This window comes from Medicago sativa, chromosome 2, assembly GCF_051527215.1.
Source record: "Medicago sativa cultivar Bolivia chromosome 2, Bolivia_mono, whole genome shotgun sequence".
Classification (NCBI taxonomy): Eukaryota; Viridiplantae; Streptophyta; class Magnoliopsida; order Fabales; family Fabaceae; genus Medicago; species Medicago sativa.
The window spans coordinates 77,168,144-77,195,309 of record NC_140750.1 but is presented as its reverse complement, the minus strand read 5'-3'; the positions used below and the strand labels follow the sequence as shown (position 1 = coordinate 77,195,309).

Here is a 27,166-nt window from a genome sequence, read left to right as displayed (position 1 = left end):
TATTAGACAGAAAGCTTGAAAATAAATCAAAGGGTCCTAAAAAAATTGGAACTTGAGATAATTGGAGAAAGTTGGTGTGATTCAGATGTAAATAAGAAAGAAAACAGAAAGGGTTTAGCATTGTTGTTGATTGATCTTTTAATTACATGAATATTGATTTTGGATTGTTCTTTGATTTTAATTTTATGGGTTTTTTTAAGAACAACTTGATGAAGATGGATTGTAGTCTCTTGGTGGTAATGAACAGCAGATTTGCATTCATGAGGTTGAAGATGATGAGGGGAAAATATATAGTGTGGGCAGACCATCGTAAAATCTATATTCCTCTTTTAATCTAGTGGAACAAAAAAATTTCCCATGGTGGGAAAGGATTAACCTTTCCCATGTGAAACTCCACCGATTGTCATTTCTCATTCTTTGAGAGGGCTGCATTGAGGTGCATGATGTCATAAAGTGAGAAATGACAATGCTCCCAAAGAATGAGAAATGATAATCATCCTAAAGTTAAAACTGAATTGGTCCACGTTAAAGGAGATGATATAACTGTTGCGGTTATTTCCCATGTTAATATTATGATCATTGTGACAAATGATTGGTAGACTATGGGGTTACCAGGCGTATTTGAGCACACAAAGATGCTTTTACTTCCTATACTTTTGTAGGAAATTACGAAAAACTTGTGTATCTTATTTGTGTGATTCGCGAAATGTTGCAGTTTCGAAAAAGGGAAAAATTCTTCTGAAGCTCACATTGGAAAGACTTTCATCGACGTACTTTGTGTACATGATAATATATAAGAGCAAATTTAACGTCAGTGTCTTGTTGGACAATAATGAAATTAAAGTGTCATTTAAATCTGACAAGATTGTAACGACAAACAACAATAACTGTGAGAACAATATATTGTGAATTTGTGATCATGGTTTCTTTGCACTCAACATTTCTGAACTTAATAAGAATGATTCTTCTTCTGTGTATTTAATTGAATCGTATGATATTTGTCGTGCTAGATTAAGTTATGATATTTGACGTGCTAGATTAAGTCATATGAGTTCTTTTTTTGTGAAATCATTGCTAACCACATTTGGTGAATGTAACTCTAATTTCAACAAGAATGAAAATAAGAAAAACTTGACCTCTTTGTCAAACAATTTTCTCGACACAATCTCTTAGTCTTGGTTATAAGGGCAGAACTTTCAAGTCACGTGATAATGTCAATACACAATGTTGCAATCAAATGATTCACTAATCTAAAACAAGCTCCAAGGCAAACATGACATCTGACAAGGAGGAATTTTATCAATGGAACACAAAAGTATAGTCAGATTCATTTTTGGATTTCTTCAAACGGAAATGCTTGTCAAGATGAAGCAAGTTTAAAATTGAAATCAAGGTAACAAGGTGTTTGCATATCCAAACATCGGTTTTTGATTGATGTATTTATGGTTGCTAGTTAGCTTTATTTCCCCTATTTGCAAAGCCTTTGTAAATATGCAAATGCAACTAGATTGAAAAAACTATCTGAGTTATATTTTTGGATGAAACAATTCTTGGCTTCTTTTTCTGCATTAAGTTCCTTATTGCTGTATCAGATGTAACATGTAAGTGGAAAATCAATGGTGCCATCCCCTTACCTTTGTTCTTCAAAGATGAAGCTTAAGATTGAAATGAAGGCAACAAGGGTTTGCAGATTCAAATGAAGGTTTAAATACATGCATTTCTAGTTTCTACTTGCGAGTTAACTTCCTTTGCTGCTACAAATTTCCCCCAACGGGTGATATGTTCGTAAATATGCAAGCAATAAACTTCAACTGTTTGCATCGCTTAACCATATACAATTTTTTAGCTATATCATATTTCAGTAGCTGATGCATATTTTACCCCAATCCTATATAAGCATATTTTGCCCCAATCCAATATAAGCATATTTTGCTCCAATGGTATAATTTTAAGCAACCATTAAACAACTCACACTTTTATACTTTTATTCAAGAGTTGATTGATTGCAAGATAGAAAATAATTTTTTATTTGTATTCAAATGTTCCTTATACAAAATATTGCTTAACTATAAGGAACTCAACCTACTACCTAGATAAACTCCAAAATATGAAAAGGTGGCTTATTTGCCACAGATTTAAAAACTAATAAGCAATACCTATTAGAGATAAGGAACTCCTATTAGAGGTATTGTTAGAGCTTATAAACACCAAACAAAAGATATCCTATCTTAACTTAGTCGAGCCAACCATTCCTTATGAATTATGATTTGTACAATGACAGGTTTTTATTATTGTGCACTATTAACACTAGAGTCTGCACTCAATATTTCTGTAAAAGAATCTATAAAACCTAATATTCTATCATATAAAAGGATTTGCCAAACATGCGATAAAACCAACCTTGTAACATTGAACACTTGTAAATGATGAAACTAGAAAGGATTACAGAAGAACAATGCAAAAATAGCATATACATATATTGGTTAACATACACAAAGGGCTATTTTTTGTCAACAACCCCCATAAATGGGTACTTTTATGAGAATGATGACATGACTGTTTTCATTTTAACCCCTTAGCATAAGTCCTAATAGAATGACAGGTACTCAGGCAATGACCATCTTTGGCATTCACCTTTTTCTTTCTTTGCTCTCTCGGCTGGAAACTGTGGCCAAATTTATTTTTTTGTATGTACTTGAATTCTGTAACACAGGCAATTTCCAGCAAGGCAACAACTAAAGTTGACTAACTAAAGGGTTGGGATCAGAACCAATTTAACATCGTTGGATACGGGGTATATTGACAATGGTGAAAATTGTGTGGCTACAAAAGAAACTAGCCCTAAACTTAAGGGGGATAAAAAGAGTTCTTTAGCCTAAACGAATTGATGTACCTTTATGATTTGCAGAGCCAATCTTGGATGGCAAGTCTAATTGAGTGATTGGGAGTGAGAAGCAAGTGACTCAACTTTAAATTAGTCATTGGAGAAGTATCATGCCCATTTTCCAACCATTCACGTATGGCATTCCCTTCATACGTAAACCCATCTGCTGCAATTTGAGGATCATGCATTATTTCCTGAAGAAGGAAGGCAGTATAAAACATGAGCCACGTAACATACAAAATCTAGTTATACTTTTTCAACGGTTAGAAGAAGATTATTTACCTGAAGGATTGGACATAAGAAAAAAGATGGCACAGGTCTCTCTTCTGAAACATGTAACTGTTCCAATTCTCTCACAAGAGTAGGTGTTAACTCTGGTCTGTTTCTGCAATTTTGCGCACAACATTGCAAACCCAGTTCAACCAACCGTGATGCCACAGATAAAGGCCATTCTCCAGCTGAAGAATCAAGAATCGAAGACAATTTTCCACATGAAACTGCATGGCGAACTAGAACTGTTAATCCAACCGGGGTTCTACCAGTGAGGAGTTGCAAAATAATAAGTCCAAAGGAGTAGATGTCAGACTTGGGTGTTAGTACCCCAGTTCGCTGAAACTCAGGATCTGTATATGTGAAAGCACCCTTTGGCTCAGTGCTCAAGTGGAAACTAGGACTATAGAGAGACTCCTCTGTCACAAGCCTGCTGTACCTGAATTCACATATCTTGCAACTAAGTGAAGAATCAAGAAGTATAGTCTCGGGCTTCAGATCACCATGGATAATAGCGTCCGGTTTAAAAGAATGTAAGAAGCATAGTGCACTGGAAATTTCGGCAATCATTCGTGCTCTGATATTCCATGTCAAAGGGATGATGTTACTTTTTCGGAATAGGTAGTTTTGAAGAGTTCCGTTGGGGAGGTACTCATATACTATTGACCAGGCTTCGGGGCAAACACCAAGCAAAGTCAATAAATGAGGATGTTGGAGACTACTAAGAATTTGTACCTGGTCGCAAAAGGATACCATCAACTGAATCAGACATACAAAAAAAGAAAGAAACAAAAAGAGATTGAAATTCATACGCCTCAAAATCTGTTTCCACCTCCAAAACTTATTTGATTTTGAAGATAAAAAAGATCAAAACCAGAAAAACCATTATGTGAAAACTGACCTCTCGATGAAACTCTGCTGGTCCTTGCACATTATGTTGGTGGAACTTCTTTATAGCAACAGTTCTACCCAACATTTCCCCCTTATATATACAACCAAATCCGCCTTGCGCAATTTCAAAGCTCTTGGAAAAATTACACGTAGCATTTTCAATATCTGATAATGAAAATTCTGCTAACTCAGGAAGTTCTTCTGCAAACCCTATGACCCCGTTGTAATGAGCTGCTCCGACTTGTCCACGACTTTTCCAGCGTTCCAGCCAGCGGAGGGCTTCCATTTTCTGTCTCCGGATCTGCTGCCTTTCTTGCCACAAGGTTGATATGGAAGTTTGAATTAGCAAGAGTTCGTGTGAAGCTTCATCTCGCCTACGGGTTGTTTCCTTAACACGGCTATCCAGTAGTGCCACATTTCTCATGGTCATTTGTAGATTACCGGAAATATCTTCACTCTCTTCTACGAGCTTTTGTTGTTCTAGTATGGTAACTCTAAGCGCATCCTCTGCCTCTTTTCTGAGCTCCACCTCATGTACATGGGCAGATTCAAATAAGTTGACCTGAAAATATAATATATAATTAGGTCGGGAGAGATAATTCATAAATAAATCATATCAGACTCAATATCATCTTTTGTTACCAACTTGGATATGTATATTATGCTAAACCATATAACATCACATCCAAGAAATTTCCAAACAACACATTTAAACAAATCAGAGTGTGCTTACTGCTTAGGTAAACAAGTTCATAATGTTGCTTCTTCTGCTATTCTGACCTAACAATGTGAATCTTAAAAAAATTGGGTATAGAATCCCAGTAATTTACAGATGGATTCACTCTTGGTAGGATACTTTGTCAAAGTTTCTGAAATCCCTATGAAAGCACACTTGATGTCTCACGACTAACTATGAAAATAGATACAAAGACCAGAAGTTTCTTTGCTGACAAAAGTTGTACAATCACTAGATAATGCTTACCTTCCTTATGGCCTCCATGGCCTCGACTTCCGACCTCCTGCACTTCAATAGTTCTGCAAAGGACTCATCTGTTGCTACCTCAGCTTCTCTATTGGTCTCAATAAGTTGACTGTTGATTCTTTCTTCCATGACCTCTGAATACTTATCTAGACAAACCTCAGCAGAATTTTGCGGAGAACAATAACTGCTACAACTGGATGATTTGGATGAATTAGTGGCTTCGGTTTCTACGATTTCACCCAGATCCAAGCTTCTAATTCCAGAACATACTGTAGTTCTAGCAGAATTTGGTTGAAGACGTTCCAAATGGGGTAGTTCATTCTTACCATACTGAAAAGATTGACATCTCAAGCTTTCTGTGGCTGCGATATCTGGTTGAGCATGTGAAGACAAAGAACATGGTGTTTCAGAAGCCTCTCTTGTCCAAATGTGTCTGCCTTTATATATAAACCATAATTCACAGAACGGGGGAGCATGTTTGGAAGTGTAATTTGCTTTCCCAGAATTCCTTTTCACTTTCATGAAACTGCAAAATTTCATTATGATTTGGTGAGTAGAATGATTTATCAGTCCCTTATGTGAAGGAAAAGGGACAAAGAATGTAATTACTGAAGCAAATTGTTTGCTTCATGTTGTCAAAGGAAGACACGTACCAGTTAGTTATGTCAATCCCTATTCTCTACCAAAAGTATAGACATAGGGTCATCAAATACTTCAGATCAAAATAATATAAATTCACTTTTTCCAATCCAAAGGAACATAAAAGGAGTCAGACTCTTCCCTAGGGGGCGGGGGGGCAAGTCAGTAAAATGCCGATAGTTAAACCTATTTTACTAAATATCTATATGAGGATGCTTGTATCATATTTTACTATATTTGTATACAGTCTTGGTCTCCCTCTTCCTTTACCATATTGAGCGATGTAAAACTTGTTTCAAGATGTTTCAATCAACTCTAACAGCATAGGCAAGGCCCCCTAAGACTCTAAGATGCCCCGTCCTGGCAAAGGAACCTATCCACTAGAATGAAGCTAAGGCTTTGTTTGGGAGTTTGGAGGGGAGGGGAGGGGAGGGTTTTGGAAAAAAGGAAGGAGCAAATGGAAGAAATAGAAGACATTGGGAGGAGAGAGCTTTGGAGGTTAATTTTTTACTCATAATAAAAAATCCCCCTCATTTGGGGGAACTCAAAAATTGTATTGAGGGAGGGTTTTGGGGGGTTATGGAGGGTTTATATGAATTTTTCAAATCCAATCTATGTTGTTATTATATTCTTAAAATTAAAAGTATATTAATCATAAGTATTAGTTTATCATTCTCTAAAAAACTGCTTTTTCAAAAAATGTGAATTTTTTGTCCATTTTTCTATATATTTCCAACCCCCCAAAGCCCTCCCCTCCCTTCCCCTCCAAACTCCCAAACAAAGCCTAAGAAGCAAATGAGTCAAGTTCAACACTGACTAACACAAAAATTACTCCCTCTGTCTCATTTTATTTGCATTTAAGGTTATGCACACATTGCAGTGGACAAATAGACAAAATGGGACAGAGGGAGTATATACGGAAGAGACAAACTCCCACACCACTATAAGAAATAAACCCGCAAAAAAAGAACTGACCGTCCCAAAAATTACACTGGTTAAGTATACAATCAATGCAGTACTTACTTTTCCGATGCTGCTCCAATGACGAGCTTCCTAATATTATGTTTAACAACCAAATCAACAATTCCTTTTTGGATTTTGTCAGCTTCCGTTACAATAACGCTCGCCTTTACCTGACAACAAAATTTATATCAACACAAAAAATCAATAATTGGTTTCATACACTTCCGTACCTAACAAACTTTCACAAAAATAATTCCAGTTAAAACAGTTCACATAAGCCAGGGGGAAGAAAACACAAAAACACAACAATAGTTAATGGATTTAGTGCATCTTTGGTTTCACTTGAGCTAAAAGTGATTACGAAAACTTGAAATTGATTTTGATCTGTTTGGGGGTTCCTGATTAGAACTGATTATGCCTCCAAAACTGATTCTAACTTGAAGCTAGAATTTGTAACTTCTGTCTCCAAAAGTGATTTTTACGTTAAAAATTATTGTTCAACTCACTTTCACGTTAAAGTATCCAAACATAAATGATTTTAATTTAAACTCAACTTAACTAAAATAACCAATCAAACCAATTTTCGTCACGTAGAACCAAACACGCACAGACCAAATGCATCAAACTCATAAGGCAAAAGAAACACATACCTTAGCTGCAAAGCAAATACTCAAATACTTATTAGCAAACTTCATAGTCTGTTCTCTTTCCTCTCTTCTAAATGCTGATACCACTTCAGGATTAGCCTGGGATGCTGGCATTTTCCCCACTAAGCAACCAAATTAAATAAATTAACAACACAATTAAACAAATTAAGCTAATTAGACAAAGCAATTTTAAAAAAAAAGATATCATAAAGCATTAAAATTTAACATTAAAAAGCTACATAGACACTAATACGAACACATGCATCGACACTGATAAAATTTGGTGAAAATGACATAATAATTCAATGTAATCACATGTGTTGTGTGTGACACATGTTGTACAACAAGACACACATTTGATTAGAAGTGTCGGTGCTACATCATTAAAAAGTGAAGAAATTGAGCTTACACAAAGTGGGTATGAAAGGAGAAGGTTGATAAACATGAATTAATACAATTTCTGCGTTTTGAAAGTGGTTGAAAGTCCATTGAAGCAAAGTGGTTGTTTTGTGAAGTGATTTACCAACAGCAACATGGATTTTAAGGTTTGTAGGTGAAGATTGTTGTTCCATGTGTTGGGTTTGAGATTGAGAAGAAAAGGGAAATGGGTTTGGGTGGGAAGGGTTCAAAAGTTTCATGGTTGTTGAAGTAGATGAAGATGAATGATTAATGGAGGAGGAGGAGGAAGTGGGGTGCCACCACTAAAATGAGGGGTGTAGATAGAAACAAACATTGATTGAATTGGGATGGTGCTGTTTTGTTTTTTGTGTTGCAAAAGAGGAAAGTGAGAGTTAATTACAGGATTGACTTTGTTGGTCATCATATTCATGGCGTGCGGATCCCATGTGCATGTGGAAATTTGATTCAAGTTTGAATTATTTCCATTTATACCTTGCTGTTAAAAGTGAAACATAAGTCTTCCATCGTGATTATAGTCACAAATCTCATACACACTATACGTCCCAAAATATAAATAAAAATTGGTCAATAAAAATTATTGTATTTGGTTTAAAATTTGTATCATAAACATTAACTTATTTTGACTCATTTTTGCTTATATTTTAGAACGGATTTAGTATATGTGAATGTGCTTAAGATATTTTTATTTGATTGTGAATTCCAACGTTTTTTATGCTAATCACAATGTGTCTAATTAAGTATCAATGTTTCCACGACTAGTTTTCAAGGTAGATAAACAGAGCAAATCAAGACTCTTTTTTGAATGGGACTATGCCTCCAATGCTCCCCCCTTCTAGTCCCCTTTTGATGCGGATTCAACTCTCTATCGATGTGAAAATTTCGTTGAGTCTTGAAACGTTGTGAGCTTCATAACTCAATTTACAAAAAAAATACTTTCAGATCGGTTCTCTCCATCCGTCAACTCATGCGTATATCATGAAAAGAACCCCTTAGTAAGATCAATAACGAATTCAAAACCTTTAACCAATTTAATTATTTAAAACTATCATTTCGATACTAAATTGCATTTGGTAATAATTAAACTAAACTAATTTGACGTGTTTTTGTCACACAAGGTCGTTTATCAAAATGTGAATCTAACCTTTGATTTGACGAATTTGCATGGTATGGTGCAAAACCAAATAAAGAACACTAAATTATGATCTATGACAATCACCGTCACACGTTAACTTGGTTTCTCTAGCTAAACATACGTTAATATTAATATATATAAATTTCTAAATTGATGTGTTTCATAATAAAAAATACTTAAGAGACAAAGTGATATGCTTTTGTCACCTAATCGGGGAAAAAATCTCAATTTCAACGTTCATTAGGTGAGAGGAGTGACATATAAAAATGCCTTTTTTGCTTTTGTGTACCTAACCTTAGAAATTTAACATGTAGGAATCTGAAAGACAGAGCGAATGCAAAATTCATTAACAGGACATGTAACAGGGTAGGACAAAAAATGGAGGGTCTGATTTAACTTGCTTGGAAAGTATATACTGTGCTTATTCTTCTTTTTTGCTATAAAACTATAGGACCCTACTCAACTTCAATTAGAAGCATATGATTATGGAGAAGCAATTAGAAATAAATTGAAATGTCTTCGATTTATAGTTAAAATAAAGATAAACTGTTCAACAATTACCAATTCGTAATACAAAACAAATGAAAGAATTAATTGTCATGTAACTTGACCTTCGCTGACTTCACCGTCTAACATTACATAAATACTTTATCAAGAAAAAAATTTATCCATCGTTGCAAGTCGCTATTGAATTGCAAAACAAGAACATTGTACCTACACCAAACCATTCTGCAGCATTCTAAAAGCATTTTCTGTGTACAATTGAAGGACCAGATTCATCGTACTCGGCCTTTGCAATCCACATCTGCATTTTCAAAAATAAGTGTTTCATCATTCATTAGTATCCCAAATAAATCAAACATGTCAAAAAAAGAATTCTAAGGCATGCATAAATACACGCGGACAATGTGAGTATATCGGTTTCTCACCTGTTGAAAAGTGCTAAGAGAAGCTAAGATGGAGCCACCAATCCAGACACTGTATTTTCTCTCGGGTGGAGCAACCACCTTGATCTTCATGCTGCTTGGGGCCAACGCGGTAATTTCCTTGCTCATTCTGTCAGCAATGCCAGGGAACATAGTAGTACCACCACTAAGGACAATATTTCCATACAAGTCCTTTCTGATATCAACATCACACTTCATGATTGAGTTGTATGTCGTCTCGTGAATGCCAACAGCTTCCATTCCAACCATGGAAGGCTGGAAAAGAACCTCAGGACAACGGAAACGCTCAGCTCCAATAGTGATGATCTGGCCATCAGGAAGTTCATAACTCTTCTCAACAGCAGAGCTTGTTTTTGAAGTTTCAAGCTCTTGCTCAAAATCAAGGGCAATATAAGACAGCTTTTCCTTCACATCTCTTACAATTTCACGCTCGGCTGTGGTAGTGAAAGAATAACCACGCTCGGTAAGGATTTTCATCAAGGCATCAGTGAGGTCACGCCCTGCTAAATCAAGACGAAGGATAGCATGTGGAAGGGCATATCCTTCATAAATAGGCACAGTGTGGCTGACACCATCTCCAGAGTCCAGTACAATACCTGCACATATTCATATAGAGTTTTCAATCAGAATTTAATCATAAAATAGCCATAGATATAGAACAATTCTTTTTGAAATCCATTTTTGTCTATTTTCCCCTTTTTCCCATGAACTTAACTAGACTTCATAACTCACATTCAATATCTGCTCCATATATCCATTAACAAACTGAACCTTGCAACGCATTCTTATTTTTACTGACCAGTATAAAAAAACTTAGAATGTAAACTAGATTAGATGCGACACATTAGTTTCTTAAATCGGGAAATGACTAACCGGTTGTTCGACCACTAGCATAGAGCGATAGAACGGCCTGAATAGCAACATACATAGCAGGTGTGTTGAATGTCTCAAACATAATTTGTGTCATTTTCTCACGATTAGCCTTTGGATTGAGCGGTGCTTCAGTGAGCAAAACCGGGTGCTCCTCTGGGGCCACACGGAGTTCATTGTAAAAGGTATGATGCCAAATTTTCTCCATGTCATCCCAGTTACTCACAATACCATGCTCAATTGGATATTTTAGAGTCAATATACCACGCTTGGACTGAGCTTCATCACCAACATATGCATCTTTTTGTCCCATGCCAACCATCACACCAGTGTGGCGTGGTCGACCAACAATGCTAGGAAACACAGCCCTTGGAGCATCATCTCCAGCAAATCCAGCCTAAATGTTGCAAATCACAATGCAATAGTTTCACAGCAAATTAGTAGAAAGGGAGCGTTATCAAACAAACAAAAATAATGTTGCCAATCGCAGATCGTAGAAAAGAACAGTTCATTCAAATTCTGCTATGCAATAGTGCTATTGACTTGTAGCAGCTCCTTAACAACAACATTTAGTACTAGATAGTGTATCACAAAACAATATTGATTTGTTCAAATTTCGCTACATTGCTATAACGATTATTTATCAACACCGAAGAGAAAACAGAAAAGATACATAGCCAAATCGCTTCTTCAGGAAAAATTGTGAAACTAGAATCACATTTGTGCTTTACCTTAACCATTCCTGTTCCATTATCACAGACCAGTGGTTGAATATCCTCGGCGTCTGCCATTGTCTTTCAAAATCTGCACAAACCATAAACTCCTTCTTAGTACATTGAAAGACGACACCAAGTGCTATTCCAAAACAATTTAAAGAAAAACATGTTAGATTTTCTCATCATTACTTTTTATATCTATTTCTACACCTCACTAGTTATTCTTACACTTATCTCTATTTAGATTACCATAACATGTTTGGCACAATACATCACATTATGTAGAACTCGCAATTTAGATATGTTAACATGAAATTTATACACGCTATATACATACGGATAAATGAAAACTTGTGGGTTCCAATGCGAGCTCCAACATATCAAATAAAACTCGTACAATTTTGTTAGCAAAACAAAATGAAACAAAAAGCATGAGATTGTTAACAAAACAAACATGAAGAATCTAACCATATACATGAATATCAACAAAGAAATAGATGAATTAACGTACGTAAAAACCTGAAATGGTGCGTCAAAAGAGAGAATGAATTCTCCTATCTCAGCTGCAACCGTTGAAAGCAACAAAAAATGTTAATAATGCAACAGAAGAAGCTCAAATTTCACGTGTTTTCAGTTTGTAAATGATAGTGCTCCACGTTCACGACTATCTTTCAACAACGTCCGATTCTAAGTTCTAAGAACGACATTAACGTTGTTGGTCACACGTGTCCTTTTAATCTGTCACATCCTGTCCTCTAATATGTTCCATTGCTTTTTATAGTTTGGCCCATTTTTAGCATTCTCACTCACTAATTCATTTGCTTTCTCCATTTTGGGTCCATTGGATTTTGGGGTCATGTTTTTTATCCGATCCCTCGGTTTTAGATACATGTCGCATTTTTATAATATATGATATTTACGTAATTTGTTTTTATCATATTTCTTTTAGTAATATATAAATACAATTGTCAACCTGTAAGATGTTATTTGATTTGTTTTATTGAATATTTTAAAAATATCAAATGTTTATAATTTTTTGTTATAAATAATTAATAATATTAATGGTCAAAACTGTATATTGACATGTCTGAACTCTGAAGTGGTTGACTGTGAATGTATTTAGAAACAAAAAGAGTATATATTAATGTTATTTGAAACGAGGGTGTTGACATGAGACCTTATAGTGTGCTCCTCCTCAATGTCTCATATTCAATTCTCCCTGATGTTAATTTGGGTGAACTAGTTTAACTTAAAAAAAATACTGGATATTAAGGACATTTTAGTCATTTCACACACCCTTTTATTTTTCTTCATCTCTCCTCTCTCTCCTCGCTTTCAGACCGTCTGCCGTTGTTCATCACCTCACCCTTAGACACCACCATCATGCAGCCCTCACCACTTCGTCCCTCGTCGTGACCACCACCATCTCTCCCTCTCTCAGGTATTGTTATAAATTATCCTAGTATTGTTCCGACGCTAGTATTGTGTGATAATATTGGTATTGTTCTGACGTTAGTATTGTTCCTTGCCAATAAATTATCCTAGAAAAAACATGTTCTGACGCTAGTATTGTATTAAATTATAAATAATTATATCAATAATTAATAGTTAGAAATAATAATAATAATAATAATAATAATAATAATAATAATAATAATAATAATAATAATAATAATAATAAAGTATTCAACACCACTGCAACCCATCAGGGGAAAGTTCATTTTGATCATTAGATCAAGTAGAGAACACATTTCTATTATGGTGACTGGATGACTATGAAACTACTGTTTTAAGATCCTAATTTTTAGGATCCATTATCTTTTTATGTTATTGTTAGGAACTCTCTGATATGCTCTATTTGTTACCAGTTTTTAGGCATTTAGTTTTCAAATAGTAGTTTCTTTATGCATTATTTTAGGCTTTTCTTTATGTATAAATATGGTGGTTATCATTCAATAAAAAGATCCCTTTCATGTTGTTCACATAACATATTCTTTTCCACGTTAAACCTTTCTATATCCAACAAATTGGTATCTAGAGCCTTCTTCTTGGAGGGACTTGTGAGTGAAGTGAGTGAAACCCACCATAAAAGCTTAAACACTATTTTCAATTCATCAAACAGATGGATTCTGAAACATCCTACAAAGCCCTACCATTACCTGTGTTTGATGGTGAAAACTATCATATATGGGCAGCAAGGATGGAGGCGTATTTAGAGGCAAATGACCTCTGGGAAGCTGTTGAGGAGGACTACGAAGTTCTTCCTTTGTCAGACAATCCAACAATGGCTCAGATAAAAAATCACAAGGAAAGGAAAACAAGAAAGTCAAAAGCAAGGGCTACTTTGTTTGCTGCTGTCTCAGAAGAAATCTTCACCAGAATTATGACCATCAAATCAGCATTTGAAATATGGAATTTCCTCAAAACTGAATATGAAGGAGATGAAAGAATTAGGGGGATGCAAGCACTTAATTTGATCCGAGAATTTGAGATGCAAAAGATGAAGGAGTCTGAAACAATTAAAGAGTATGCAAATAAACTTATTAGCATTGCTAACAAAGTAAGATTGCTTGGTTCTGAATTATCTGATTCAAGAATAGTTCAGAAAATTCTCGTGACTGTCCCGGAAAGATTTGAAGCAACTATCACTTCCTTGGAAAATACCAAGGACATGTTAAAGCTTACCGTGGCAGAGCTTGTAAATGCTATGCAAGCCCAAGAACAAAGAAGAATGATAAGGTCTGAAGGTTCAGTAGAAGGAGCATTACAAGCTAAATTAAAGAACTACAATGGTGGAAGGAATGAGAAAAGAAACCAGAGCAGCAATACAAGTCTCTTTTCACCATGTCCATACTGCAAAAAAAATAACCATACACCAGACAGATGTTGGTGGAGACCAGACGTAAAATGTCACAAGTGTGGCCAGTTAGGACATGTGGAAAGAATATGCAAGGCTCAACATCAGGGAGAAGCTAAGGCTGTTGAAGATCAAACTTTGGAGGAGCAACTCTTTGTAGCATCATGCTTTGCCACCAACACCACTCGAGAGAGTTGGCTTATAGATAGTGGTTGCACAAACCACATGACTTATGATCGTGAGCTCTTTAATGATCTGGACGAGACAACTATTTCCAAAGTCAGAATTGGAAATGGCGCACTTATCGAAGTAAAAGGCAAGGGAACGGTTGCAATTGAAAGCCTTTCAGGTTTGAAACTAATTTCTGATGTCTTATATGTTCCTAAAATTAATCAAAACCTTTTGAGTGTTACTCAACTGCTAGAGAATGGTTATAAGGTGTTGTTTGAGGATAAAAAATGTGTGATTAAAGATGCAAACAACATAGAAATGGTCAATGTTCAAATAAAAGGCAAGAGCTTTGCCTTGGATTTGATAAATGAGGAACAACATGCTGCTGTAAACAAGGAAGGAAGGATTCAGGTTGGTGTTGCGTTCCTCCACCATCCATCTATCGTGAACTCTGCGGGAGTGATGAGTTCCGTCGATACAATCAATGGAAACTCTGCAAAATCTGTCAAAGAACCCGTTCCAGGGGAAAGCCTGGAACCAAAACAGGATGTTACTAAAGTAAAAGCACAAGTTGATGCCATATGGAAACAAATGAATAAAGGAGTGTCCAATAACGTTATTAGCAGTTTTAAAAGCAAGTCTAACTCTACTGCAAAAACTACGACAAAGAAGAGATCTTTAAACTTGGATGATGTCCTTGAACAAATCAAGAAGAAAGCAGAACCTGAAATTTTTGTAGGCTATAGCTCATCTTCAAAAGTCTATAGAATCTATCTTCCACAAAGCAACAAAGTAATTGTTAGCAGAGATGTCAAATTTCTTGAGTCAAATAGTTGGAATTGGGAAGATTGTGAGAAGTTTGAATTTCAGGAGGAGAATGAAGATGTTGATGATGAAACTGTTAGAGGAACTAGATCACTTTCAGACATCTACCAAAGGTGCAACGTTGTTGTCATGGAACCAGAAGGATATGACAAAGTTAGATATGAATTCTTGACACAAATGCTTGGTGTATGCAGTTTCAGAGTCAAGGAGGAGTGTTGACTGGATGACTATGAAACTACTGTTTTAAGATCCTAATTTTTAGGATCCATTATCTTTTTATGTTATTGTTAGGAACTCTCTGATATGCTCTATTTGTTACCAGTTTTTAGGCATTTAGTTTTCAAATAGTAGTTTCTTTATGCATTATTTTAGGCTTTTCTTTATGTATAAATATGGTGGTTATCATTCAATAAAAAGATCCCTTTCATGTTGTTCACATAACATATTCTTTTCCACGTTAAACCTTTCTATATCCAACAGGTATCTCAATATCAATTCTTACATCCACCATCTACAACCCATCTCCCTCATTGCCCCACCACCTCATTGGACCTTTTGACGCCTCCGATCAGCCTCGCCGTCATCCATTCCTACCTTCCTGGTCCTCCCTTCACCCCCTCTCCAAGAGGATGCGTGAACCTCCAAGGCTTTATCTGATAGGGGATGTCGTTGCGGGTCGAGCGTCTTCAAACCTTACCCTATCTATACTATAGTAAGGGGCCTTTTCGTGCTCGTTAGCGTTGTTTTTTTATTGTAGGGCGCTAGCTTACTAAAATGTCAATAATATAGCCACTAACAACCTCCTCGTCCTCGCTTCGCCCACCATCACCACTATAGTAAGGGGCCTTTTCTTGCTCGTTAGCAGTTTTTTTTTATAAAGTTGTATGTAAACATAGTAATTTAAAAAAAAAAGATATTTATTATGATAAACAAAAAAAAATAGATTCTGATTTTTTTATAGAGGGGAAAGAAAATAACTGTTCAAAAAATTGAGATAATTTTGTAACAAAATCTCTTTTAAATAGGTGTATCCAAACATACTAAACTATTTTTTAAAAAAATGATTTTTATTACAATAAACAAAAACAAAATAGATTTTGCTATTTTTATAAAATCACTAAAAAAAAAAAAAGATAATCTTCAAATTCAAATTATTGAATGTCAAAATCACATGTATTTTATTCCAAAAAAAAAAAGGCCTTGTGAGGATGTTCGTTATAACTTTAAAAAAATCACTTTTTTACCTCTTAAAAATCATTTTTTTAAGAGTCAGGGAAGAAAGTAACGAGTTACATCTAAAGTCTAATGAGTAACAGATAACTAGAAAAAAGACAAAGCAAAATCCGTTACAATCTGACTCCCAAACAAAAGATGGGATTAAGCCACCACAATGATAGTTAAAAGAAAAATTGATGCAATTAAATTTCTCACGCACCCTATTTTTTTTGTTCTCAAAATACTCTTTCTCGAATTATATAATTTGAACGCTTTATCATATTATATAATTGAAAATGTTGATTTTTGTTATGTATATGTTTTGGAATGGACTGGCAACCCATGTATTGGAAAATATACAGTTTAGATTATATAATCGGAATATTTTCTGATGGTGGGAAACGTTCTGGAGTATATAATCTGAAACCTTCCTATATGTATGTTTGCCCAGAGCTTGACATAATTTCACCACATTTTTCACCAAACACTCTACACACCTTCAAAACACCCCATTCTGGCAAAAACGTAATTCAAGTTACAATTTGGTCATCAACTAACATCATACACATTATTTTCGTCTGAATGCAAAGGTAATGTGACTAAAAAGATTTCCTTATTCGATTTCTATGTGTTTTCATTTCAATCACGTCAACCAATATGTATGGTCAATACAAAAGGCAGACCAAAAAGAGGATAAACATAATGTACGATCAACAGAGCGATCAGCTTCACTCTGGGAGCATGTTGTCTCTCGCGATCCAGATACACAAGCTTCACAGTCGAAGTCAATAATATCAACTAGGAAAAGTGTGCGTAAAAGTAATTAGTCTCCTAATCCTATGCCACCTAAATTTATAGTCGAGATCCCACACAAAGACAAAATCTCGTCGTTCATGCATCAATTAATTAAAAGGGTGCTGAATGTAGCATGTTTTGTCCTCTCACTCTCTTGTTTTCTAAGAAACTTCCCAGAAGGTCAGTCATCCCAAAATTGTTCCAAGTCAAACATGTTTAACTGTGAAGTTCTTATGGAATGAACTACAAAAAAGAAGACGCATCTTGTTGGTAAAAGTAGTACCAAACAATTCTTATAAGTCTTCCTTCAACCATACAGTCACATACGTACATAGCCTCATGATCCCTCTCATTCCGATGTGAATTTGATCGCCTAGAAGTTTCGAGGAGACACGCATTATCATGCCTTGTGCAGCAGCGATCACTCCCCGCCCTCATTGCCCTCGAGAATTACATCACCCTTGTAAGCCTTAGGCGTTACATTAGCGATGTCTAATTTGGTTCCCATATCCCGTTTATTACCTTTCTTAACCCTTTTGAGATAGTGAAAAGTCTCAAAAGCTAGAAGGGTGTTATCTGAGATAACCCTTCATGACATAAAAACACTTTGGTTGTCAATAATGATCAAATGTAGGATAGGCTTCATTATATTGGCCAGGACTTGGTAATGATTTTGAGGATGACGCTACAGAGACTGATGAGTCTATAATCTACTGATGTGGTATGGTTCTTAAATTTGGGGATGAAGCTTATAAAAGTGTTGTTGATAGTATAGATATCTTCATTATCATTGAGGATTCTAAGAACATAAAGGGTAACTTCAAGCCCAATAATCTTTTAGTACTTCTGGTAAAACATAACAATCGATCATCAGGTCCATGGGTTGCACATCTCTTTAATTTCTTCATAGATGTGACCACTTCCAGTGTAGTAAATTGGGCGTGTGACCTCCGAGTCATCTCAAAATCCACCTTGTCCTTGACAAAATACAAAACATCCTGGAAAATTAGAACGAGTGAAGGATTTAAAATTGTTTTCAAAATAATCAACAAAAGTATCTTGAATGTTTTCCTTATCTTTCCATATAGTGCTATGATTATCTATTATTGCTTCAATACTATTCTTCTTCCTCTTGATCCTCTTTATAAAGAAAATCAACTAATTCTTTCTCTTTCTCTACAATAGAATTCTTGCAAGTCTGGTCAGGTATGACAAGTTTACGTTTACTAAGCTGGTTCTAAATGTTACTAGTCATGTTAGGAATACACTCAAACTTCTTTTTCCACCAGTTGTGGAAATTGTAAAGGACCCTATTTGACTTAGAGAGACTAGTATCATTGTTATAGTTCCAAGTAGCCTTGACAACATCAAAACTCTCATTATCTTGAGGCCATAACTGCTTAAATATCTTATATAATAAATGTTTTTATCTATGGGCATGCAATCGTATTTAGAGAATAATTCTAGCAGAATGGATTATGATCAGAAGTATAGCCAGTTAAATAATGATTACTAAATCTAGGAAATAAATTTATCCACCGAGAATTAGCACAAAATCTATGAATTCTATCTTTAATATGGTAGCTGTCAATTTGTTTATTAATCAAAGTGTATCTACTACGAATGTAGCCAAGGTCGCTAAGAACATAATAATTAAAACTGTTCTAGAAATTGGTAAGAATATTATTATTAACTATATTAGATCTCAGCTTCTCATCATTGTTCATAATCATATTTGAATCAACAAAAATAAGCCAACTTCCAGTATAATTATTATTATTAGTCAAATCCTTAATCATATCACAAGACCCTTATCGTTCTAAGTAGTATTCATAGATCCCATAAGCCCTCCATTTAATATTGGTTTTTCGCAGAGAGACGTATAAATTGATCATCATTTTATTAATATTGATATTGTCTACAGTTACAAAATCATTCCACATAAGAATTAAACTATCTCATCTAGCACCATTATTAAAAGAGTAATTTACAAAGATGTAATTTGCTGTCATACCAAAAAGAGCGTTGGAAATAAGTTTGAGTTCAGATCTACTTAGCTTAGTTTCCATAAGAAAGACAATATATGAACTTTTCTGCCTAAGGAGCATCTTTAAAGCTCGAATTGCATGAGAGTTTCCCAACCCTCTACAATTCCAAGATAGGATTGGTGCAAAAATTTACCCCTTTCATATCCACTACTCTTCTACCATAGATATCAAACCTTAACCATGTCCCTCGGGGTTAATATCCTCATCAAACTTCTCTTATTCCTTAAACCCAACTTGGGAGTGATTATTCTCATTATGGCCAATAAGATCACAATTAAAGCAAAACATAGGGAGATTCTCGTGCCTAAAATCTAGCCAAGATATCCCATCATTTTTGTTTCCTATGTACATTCTCGCCATAAATGGTTGAGATATATCAAACAACACCTTTACCTTGATGATCCTTGCTACCAGGATAATCATAGATTGTTGATTCTTCCACTTTTCTCCATTTTCTTTAAAATTTAGTTATCATTTTCTCTCTCTCATATTTGATGGTTGAGATTCCACTTGAGAAAATTTGAGAGAATTTTCAATGGAGAGAATCCAAATCCGATCTCCCATTAGAATGTATGTTTCCATAAATTTATTATAACCATGTTGAATAAGAAATACATTTTGAACGGCATATTTCAAAGCCAAAATATATTGATGCTGCTTTCCCTCAAATATGACATGAAAATGTTGACAGTGGACTGATCTGAAACCTGATGGACTAACGTGCCTCACCCAATTTCTATATGGGTTGGGGCCAAAAAAACCCTATTGTTTTTCGAATTCTGCTCTTCTCCCAACACATTTTGCTCATGCCCAACTGAAATACCGAAAATGCCCATGCGTTAGTTAAGTAACACATGTGTTAAAATTTGCGCATCTTAACATGCGTTGCGCAACTTAACTCACACTGGAATTAACACTTGCGTGAGTTAACTCACGCTGGGAATTAACACTTGCGTGAGTTAAGTCATGCTGCGTGAGTTAACTCATGCAGGGGTATTTTGGAAAGTTCACTTGGGCGCAAGCAAATTGTGTTGGAAGAAGAGCATAATTCTTGTTTTTCAGCTTGCTTTTGTACGACTCAACCCATGGAAACTTATGAGCTAATGAGTTGGCATGCAAGCCCGACCCATTTCTTTTTGTACAACTATAGCTTTAGCTTTTACGGGATGTGATTAGAGTTCCCTATTAATTTTTTGAGACATGTCCAACTTCCATTAGTCATTTGTTATTAGTACTGGACATAACAATACAAGACAGAGCATCAAAATATACAAGGCATAACACCATACATGACAAATTTTTATGATATTGAATAATTTTTTTTTCTCATATGATTTTTGGATGTTATTTTAGTATTTTAGACAACGTGTATGTGGGACAAAAACTTGTGTAGTGGTTTGGTGAGGGACAAAAAATTCTATTTTTGTCCTGTCTCTTGCCTCTAGTTTGTCATGTCCCTGAAACAGTTTTACAAATCAAACATTGTACAACTGGAGTTGCTCTATCATGTTCTTTATTTTTTAACAAATCAAACGCACCCTAACTGATATTTTTTGGGTCTTTGTCCCTTGTTTAGTTTGATTGGTTTTTCTATCTTGGTCTTTAGCTCTCTTTGTTATTACTCACTCCGTCCCAGATTAAGTGAGTCATTTGTTCATTTCACACATATTAAGAAAAATGTATAAGTGAATAAGAGAGAACAATAGTTTTAAGTACTCTTGTCAGGTATTGGTGCATTCACCATTATCATAAATACAAAGTAGAAGATATTGAATTGAGAGTGATGAAAGTAGTATTAATTAGAGTTATAATTGAAAAAAATAATAATTTATTAGCCCACGTAAACTATGTGTGTAAGTATGCAATTGTTTTTATTAGACCACATGTATTCACAAGGCACTGCTAACTGAATATCTTCTCAATGAATATTCAATGTAGCTGCTATATAGAACCAAATATCGTTTCAATCTTCTTTCAATTCATTCTTTCTTTCCAATATTCTTCATACTATTCTCTTCAGCATTTCATTTCTCTCTGATCAATACCATGGTTCAAGAAGGGAACCAAACTTTAATTCCGGAAGAATTGAGACACATTATTCTGTTTACAAAACTAACAATATTGCAAGACAACAACAATGATGGGTTCAAGACTCCCACATCTTCAGATCACAAAATCCCACCGATTCTTGAATGTCCCGGTGCACCCTGCAAGAAGAAAACCATAATAACAAAGACACCCATGAAACGAAAGCCATTGTGTCGCAAAAGAATCATGTTTGATGAGAAGATTATTGATGAAGAAATCAAAGATTCTGGATACAATTGATTTGATTTGATGATTGGTGCTTTAACTTGATCCGGAGCGGATCTGAACTTCTCTCACTAGTTTTGAAAAATGACAAAAGAAAATGAGATTGTGAGTTGCAGTGATATTGATCATAGTAGCATGAAGAACGTGGAGTGACAACTGCTTTCGCATGCCTGTGAAGCTTAGGGATGATTCATCATCAAATGTAATTTTAGAGTCATTTGAGTCCATTGTTTGATTTATGTCTTTCATTTCAACGTTGGTTTTCGAGTTATTTTGAGTAAGTGATTGTTCTTCGATAAAATAAAGTGTTTGTGTTTTCATTTTCTTGATTAACAAGACATTTTCCGTAGTTTGTTTTTGTTTCATTTGTTTTGATGAAAAGCATGCAACATGACCCATGTGTGATATTTTAATTACATACGGAGTTATAGATGTTCAAGTATAGTCAAACCAATGATAAAAGAAAGCTAACATTCATAAATGTAACTTTCACGAAGACATGAAAACGTAATTCGGACTATAAAAGGGTGTAAAATGCAAATCAAATCACATGGAAGAACAGGTGATTGAAAAGCACAACACTTTGCGCTAGACCATGCACCACAGTGCATTTGATGCTGTAAAGTCCTAATAAGTATAACCTACATGGAATCTTTACTAAATTCTAAAACAATATATTGTCGTCTTTCTTGCATCTCCAAAAGAAGTATTTTTTTTAAGAAACTCATTTTCGAGAGATTTTAACACTCGTTAGGATAGAGTATATGCCTTAAATTTCAACTATTTCAGAAATGTATACAGGAACTAAGGCAGGCTAGAGTAAACCAAAGAGGGTCTATGCTAATATGAAATATTTTTCAAGAAATAGATTTGCCCCCAAAATATCATCTAATTAAGTGGGTTTAATACAATTTGGTTCTATAGAAAACAATAATTCCTCATTCTCTGCACGACTTCATGAGTGACCTTCCCATTAAGTCTAGAATTGAAAATGATATTAAACTATAGAATGCTCACTACTAATGACTTTCTAGACCAGATCATTATTAGATTCGGCATGTGTTTGGTTGTGCGATGAGGAGAAATAATTTTGACAAAATTAATTTGTAGAATTGTTTTTGATTAAAATTGATTTTGGCGGAAAGTGATTTGTGTTTGGATACATTTATGTAAAAATGAGTTGAACTATAAATTTACGTGTGAAAATTAATTCTAGAATCACAAGCTACAAACCTCAGCTTCAAGTGGAATTAATTCTAAAAAACAATGAACCCACTTGGGTTGACCTATACTTGAAAGTGTGCTCCTCCTCAGTGTCTCAGGTTCGATTCTTCCGATGTCAGTTTGAGTGGACTAATTTAGCTTCTTCAGAGAGAAAAAAAAAGTGTCAATTTAAGTTTCCAAAATAGGATTAACAAACATAATTTTTGCATTTGGGTAAGAACATATGAATCAAAACCTCATTTTTTTTAAAGGACTACGCAAAAAAGTGTCACGAGTTTTTCATGAGTGTTGGGTTTTCTCTAACAACTTTCATGTACCCCACCAAATGACCATGTATTCTGCTCAAGTGAGAAATGTGATTGGTTAATTGTTAGTTTGTGAAATATTCGCTATAACTCTTTTGCTTGATATAGCATACCTATTTATTAAAACAATGTTTTCTTTGTAACATCTATATTCTCTTTTCTTAAACCCTCAAACGTGAATAACTTAAGGTTTAAACTTAATTAACCACCAATTATTGTGAGTGAAACTTCATCTTCTTTGATAAGATTGGAGATTATTAACTTTAAAAATTATGTCATAATTGCCCTCACTTATTCTTAGTCTTTCCGTTGTATATAGATGAAGAACTCACCTTGCAGTATTTATGTGCATTATTCTCAAATTTATTATACCCATATTTTTGTATTAATTTATTAAAAAACTTAATTAAAAAAAAAAAAAACTTGATTAAACTTCAAATGAGTGTTTTGTCCGTAGAGTATCGATGTCCAACTAAACTTTAAAAATACTTGAAAATTTACCTTAAATTAAGCATGAAGTGACGGTGTGCATTGTTTTGTGAAGCACCTGCCGCACTTTGAGCATCAGTGATGCTTTTAAGAAAGTGACTCTGGATAATTTTTCTGATGCTTGTGATTGTCTTCTAACAGAATTGAAAAGAAGTGTATCCTTCTAGTACCACTTATCTTAGGATCCTTGCTCTTCTTACTGTTCATCATTCATAGGTTCTAAGACACGCTTGATATTTTTGAATGGTATAATACTCTTACGCTCCTAAATATAACCCAAAGTTCAAATGTATTTTTTTTGAAATTTGACTTTTTGTTTATATTTAAGATCGAAGAGAATGCATTAATACCAAAAACACTTAATTGAGTGCTTATACTTTTATTTTCTCCCAAATCATCTCATCAGAAATGATTCTCTAGACTAACTTGTGTTGGTCGGAAAGTACATAAAATTTAACCATAAAGTATACCATCATCAGAAATCAAACACGGGTATGAGTCGAGCTTGTCCCTCAAAATGGAAGGCCTAGCACCTAGTCTTATGGCTATTGAACGCATGGTTTTAAATTGCGGTCGCGGTTAATTTATGGTCTTATTGCGAAAAAAATACCGATATTGCGGTTACAATGGAGTCGCGGAGAATTCAAAATTATTCAATTGCAAACAACAATTTAAAACCATAATTGAGTGCCTATATATTAATGAGAAAGTATTATGAACATTGTGTCAAATACAATTATTTATGTTTATAAACACTGCTCATGCAAAACACATTCTGACCATTTAGTACCTCGACAAAATGATTCTATTTTTCTTTATAGTCAACAGAGGTAAATAAAAAAGCAGAGATAATGGCTATTACCTGTCGCAAATGATAAACATCCTCACTCGTTATGTCACTCTTTTTTGACCCCATTTTGCTTCCTCATTATTCACAGCTAGCTCTTAGCAATAATTTTCCAGCAGTCCTATCTATCATATGTGTTGGCTTTGTACTGAAAACATTCTACAACTATAGGGAAATAGTATTAAGATTGCAGAGAATAACATGGCTCAACAGGTTACTCTTTTGACTATTATTATATTCATATGTTAGTTTTTGGAATTTTCCTCATGAATTTTCATTGGTATTCATGTTTTTTTTTATACAATTGATTTGATGTTAGAATGAGGGGTGGCCACTGGGTTTACAGCCACTGCATGCAAGGATGGAGATTGTTAGTAATGGGAACAACTCTGGATCAATGTCATTCAACACCTTGCTTACTGGTTCTCCATCTTCTTCTACTAATTCTTCATCTGATTTAGACACACAGGTTAGTCAAACTAAAATTAACAAATATTATAGGTACTCTGTTGGATTATACTACTCTGTATATTTGTTAAAATTCTTCTGATACTGAACTTATAATTCTTTTTTTCTAAAGTTATGGAACTCACATTTAATTCATAAGAGATATATATGCATTAGGAAACTATTTATGAATGAACTCGATGTTAGAGATGTCGGTACCTAAGGTTTTGGTTAGAGATGTGATCTATTGATGATCCTCGATCATTAGCCTGTCGTTGCTCTCAGCACTTCCCCCTGACTCTGCAACAAGTGGTATCAGAGCCTTAGCTCACCTTGGTGGGGGAGCGAGAGGGGAAAATGATATTGGATCCATATATCGAAAGTCTTCTTGAGAGTATAGTCATAAGGTGTGTTTGGTTGGTTGGTAACGAACATGCAAGTAAAGTGATGTAGACTAGCACTTGAGGGAAAGATTCTTGAATTCAAGCGTGAGTGGTTAGTTCCACGTTGACTTTGAATAGATTAAATGTTACATATGTAAGAAAGATGATTTGTATTCCTAATACCGTAAATTTTGGGTGGAGATGCGCAATATCTCCTGGTGGTACTGATCATTTAGTTTGTTGCACTCAACAGTCTCATAGACTCCCCAACATCTGGTATCAAGAGTTTTTGGGTTCAATTCATGGATATGTAATTTTTAGTGTGCTCTGAGATTGCAACATTGTCTATTCATTAACATTTGAAGAGAAGAGTGATGTGTTGAAAGTTTTGTTTCGAACATGTTCTAGTTAGAAAATACTTTATACTTAATTGTGTCCATTATGACTCATTTCTCTTGGGAATCTACCCGGTACATCGATTATAGTATGCATAACTTTTTAAAGTTTTTTGACGCAAAAATTGATCGAAGCATCAATTTTGGCTTGTGGTGAATACAAGTCAATGATGTACATGTTTATACAATTAGGATTACAAAATGTTTCGAATTGCACACAAATGTTTGTTGACATTGGTCTAAGGTGTGTTTTGTGGATAAGTTAATTGTTGAAGAACTTTTCAACATGCACGGAAGTTGCAACATAACTTTTTAACATGGTTTTTGATTGAAGACATCTTGAAGTAATTTAATTTAAAGTCAAGTAGACCTTTTTTATATGGTGGAGTATGATAGTTCTTTTGAAGTATAATTGTCGTTGTAGACAATAGAAGCATAAGATATATCATTTTTAATATAGGGTGAGATTATCGGTGTTGATTAGAATGGAACGTCTTAGAACAAGTTTTACATTGTCCAATATGGTAAAGGAAGAGGCCCTATAGGGAATTAAGAATTATAATCCACGAATCCGAAACACTTTAAATTTACATTTGACTTTCCTCTTTTCTCTTATATTATGGTGACATTGTCTTACAATGTTGTGAAATACAACTTACAATGTTGCTAATTTTTGTCGTGTATCTTTTAATTCAGTCCACGGGGTCATTTTTCCTAGACAAAAGTACCACACTTGGGAGCCTAATGGGAGTCAATAACATTGTAGAGCTATCTAGAAGATCAATAAGAGGAACAAAAACAGAAATGTTCAAAAGCAAGAAAGATCATAACAAATTCAAATTCAGCTCATGCTTACTCTGTCTATGCTCAAGGGGTAGAGAACCTGAAGTTGCTCATAACCAGAAAAATAATCCTCCATCTCTTGGTCAATTTCTTGCTGTTGAAAGAAGAGTTGCTAATGGAAATAGAAAACGCCACCGAAGCAATCATATTTTTGGCCCTCATGATGAGTTGAATGAAATCAATAATGCAGAGTCAAATTCACTATTTGTGAATGGCACAATTGCTCCTCCTCTGTCTGTAACTCAGAGGCAGAGAGGTGAAACAGAAAGAGAAAACATGGAATTGGAGCAACAGAAAAATGAGTTTGGTTCATTTGGAGAGTTGTTTTCATGCATGTTTAGGCAAAATATATGAATGATTAGACCTTATGTGGGGACAAATTTGTGTTCAAAATATCATGTTGAGTAATAATTATGGGTTAATTAGTAGGCTAAGCAGGTAACAAAGAAAGTATTAATTTTCAACTTTTTTGAGAAATAAAATTGGCAAAATTTTGAATATGAATCTTTAACAATGTGTCGCCTGCACACGCATTAGCATTTCTCGTATTTCTTTTTCACACTTCCTATTTTAAGTTTTGTTGGATGTGTGATACATAACATCTAATCATTTCCTCTAAAAAAAAAAATCTAATCATTTAATGTCATA

At 34.7% G+C, this 27,166-nt stretch overlaps 3 protein-coding genes across 5 annotated transcripts; 1 reads left to right on the top strand and 2 right to left on the bottom strand.

The window, feature by feature from the left end:
- Positions 1 to 2,385: 2,385 nt before the first annotated feature.
- LOC146950938 (U-box domain-containing protein 33-like) lies at positions 2,386 to 8,073 on the bottom strand. The gene is made up of 7 exons (XM_085746906.1): positions 7,686 to 8,073; positions 7,280 to 7,398; positions 6,690 to 6,799; positions 5,028 to 5,553; positions 4,056 to 4,607; positions 3,167 to 3,889; positions 2,386 to 3,078 (listed from the first exon to the last, which is right to left on the bottom strand). Exons 1-7 carry the CDS (start codon positions 7,912 to 7,914, stop codon positions 2,896 to 2,898), a joined length of 2,442 nt encoding a protein of 813 aa, XP_085603032.1. The 5' UTR covers positions 7,915 to 8,073; the 3' UTR covers positions 2,386 to 2,895.
- A 1,252-nt stretch (positions 8,074 to 9,325) lies between these two features.
- On the bottom strand, positions 9,326 to 12,061 carry LOC146950937 (actin-like). Of its 3 annotated transcripts, none has more exons than XM_085746900.1 (5): positions 11,881 to 12,061; positions 11,377 to 11,449; positions 10,649 to 11,042; positions 9,758 to 10,371; positions 9,326 to 9,633 (listed from the first exon to the last, which is right to left on the bottom strand). In XM_085746900.1, exons 2-5 carry the CDS (start codon positions 11,434 to 11,436, stop codon positions 9,568 to 9,570), a joined length of 1,134 nt encoding a protein of 377 aa, XP_085603026.1. In that variant the 5' UTR covers positions 11,437 to 11,449; positions 11,881 to 12,061; the 3' UTR covers positions 9,326 to 9,567. The 3 variants fall into 3 exon arrangements, with proteins under 3 accessions (XP_085603026.1, XP_085603027.1, XP_085603025.1); XM_085746901.1 differs by having other exon boundaries at positions 11,377 to 11,452; positions 11,885 to 12,061; XM_085746899.1 differs by having other exon boundaries at positions 11,873 to 12,060.
- A 12,432-nt stretch (positions 12,062 to 24,493) lies between these two features.
- LOC146950936 (uncharacterized) lies at positions 24,494 to 26,948 on the top strand. Its single transcript, XM_085746898.1, has 3 exons — positions 24,494 to 24,663; positions 24,770 to 24,919; positions 26,372 to 26,948. Exons 1-3 carry the CDS (start codon positions 24,652 to 24,654, stop codon positions 26,870 to 26,872), a joined length of 663 nt encoding a protein of 220 aa, XP_085603024.1. The 5' UTR covers positions 24,494 to 24,651; the 3' UTR covers positions 26,873 to 26,948.
- Positions 26,949 to 27,166: the final 218 nt, after the last annotated feature.

What these genes read in the sequence shown, in the direction of transcription:
- LOC146950936 (XM_085746898.1), top strand. An exon ending in CATCTGATTTAGACACACAG is followed by an intron (nt 24,920 to 26,371) that starts GTTAGTCAAACT and finishes CTTTTAATTCAG; the next exon opens with TCCACGGGGTCATTTTTCCT.
- LOC146950938 (XM_085746906.1), bottom strand. Translation starts at nt 7,914, where the DNA reads ATGAAACTTTTGAACCCTTCCCACCCAAACCCATTTCCCTTTTCTTCT. An exon ending in TCCTTTCATACCCACTTTGT is followed by an intron (nt 7,399 to 7,685) that starts GTAAGCTCAATT and finishes TTGGTTGCTTAG; the next exon opens with TGGGGAAAATGCCAGCATCC. An exon ending in CAGCAGAGTTTCATCGAGAG is followed by an intron (nt 3,890 to 4,055) that starts GTCAGTTTTCAC and finishes TTTTGCGACCAG; the next exon opens with GTACAAATTCTTAGTAGTCT.
- LOC146950937 (XM_085746900.1), bottom strand. Translation starts at nt 11,436, where the DNA reads ATGGCAGACGCCGAGGATATTCAACCACTGGTCTGTGATAATGGAACA. An exon ending in ATGGAACAGGAATGGTTAAG is followed by an intron (nt 11,043 to 11,376) that starts GTAAAGCACAAA and finishes TGCAACATTTAG; the next exon opens with GCTGGATTTGCTGGAGATGA. An exon ending in TGCTAGTGGTCGAACAACCG is followed by an intron (nt 10,372 to 10,648) that starts GTTAGTCATTTC and finishes GAATATGTGCAG; the next exon opens with GTATTGTACTGGACTCTGGA.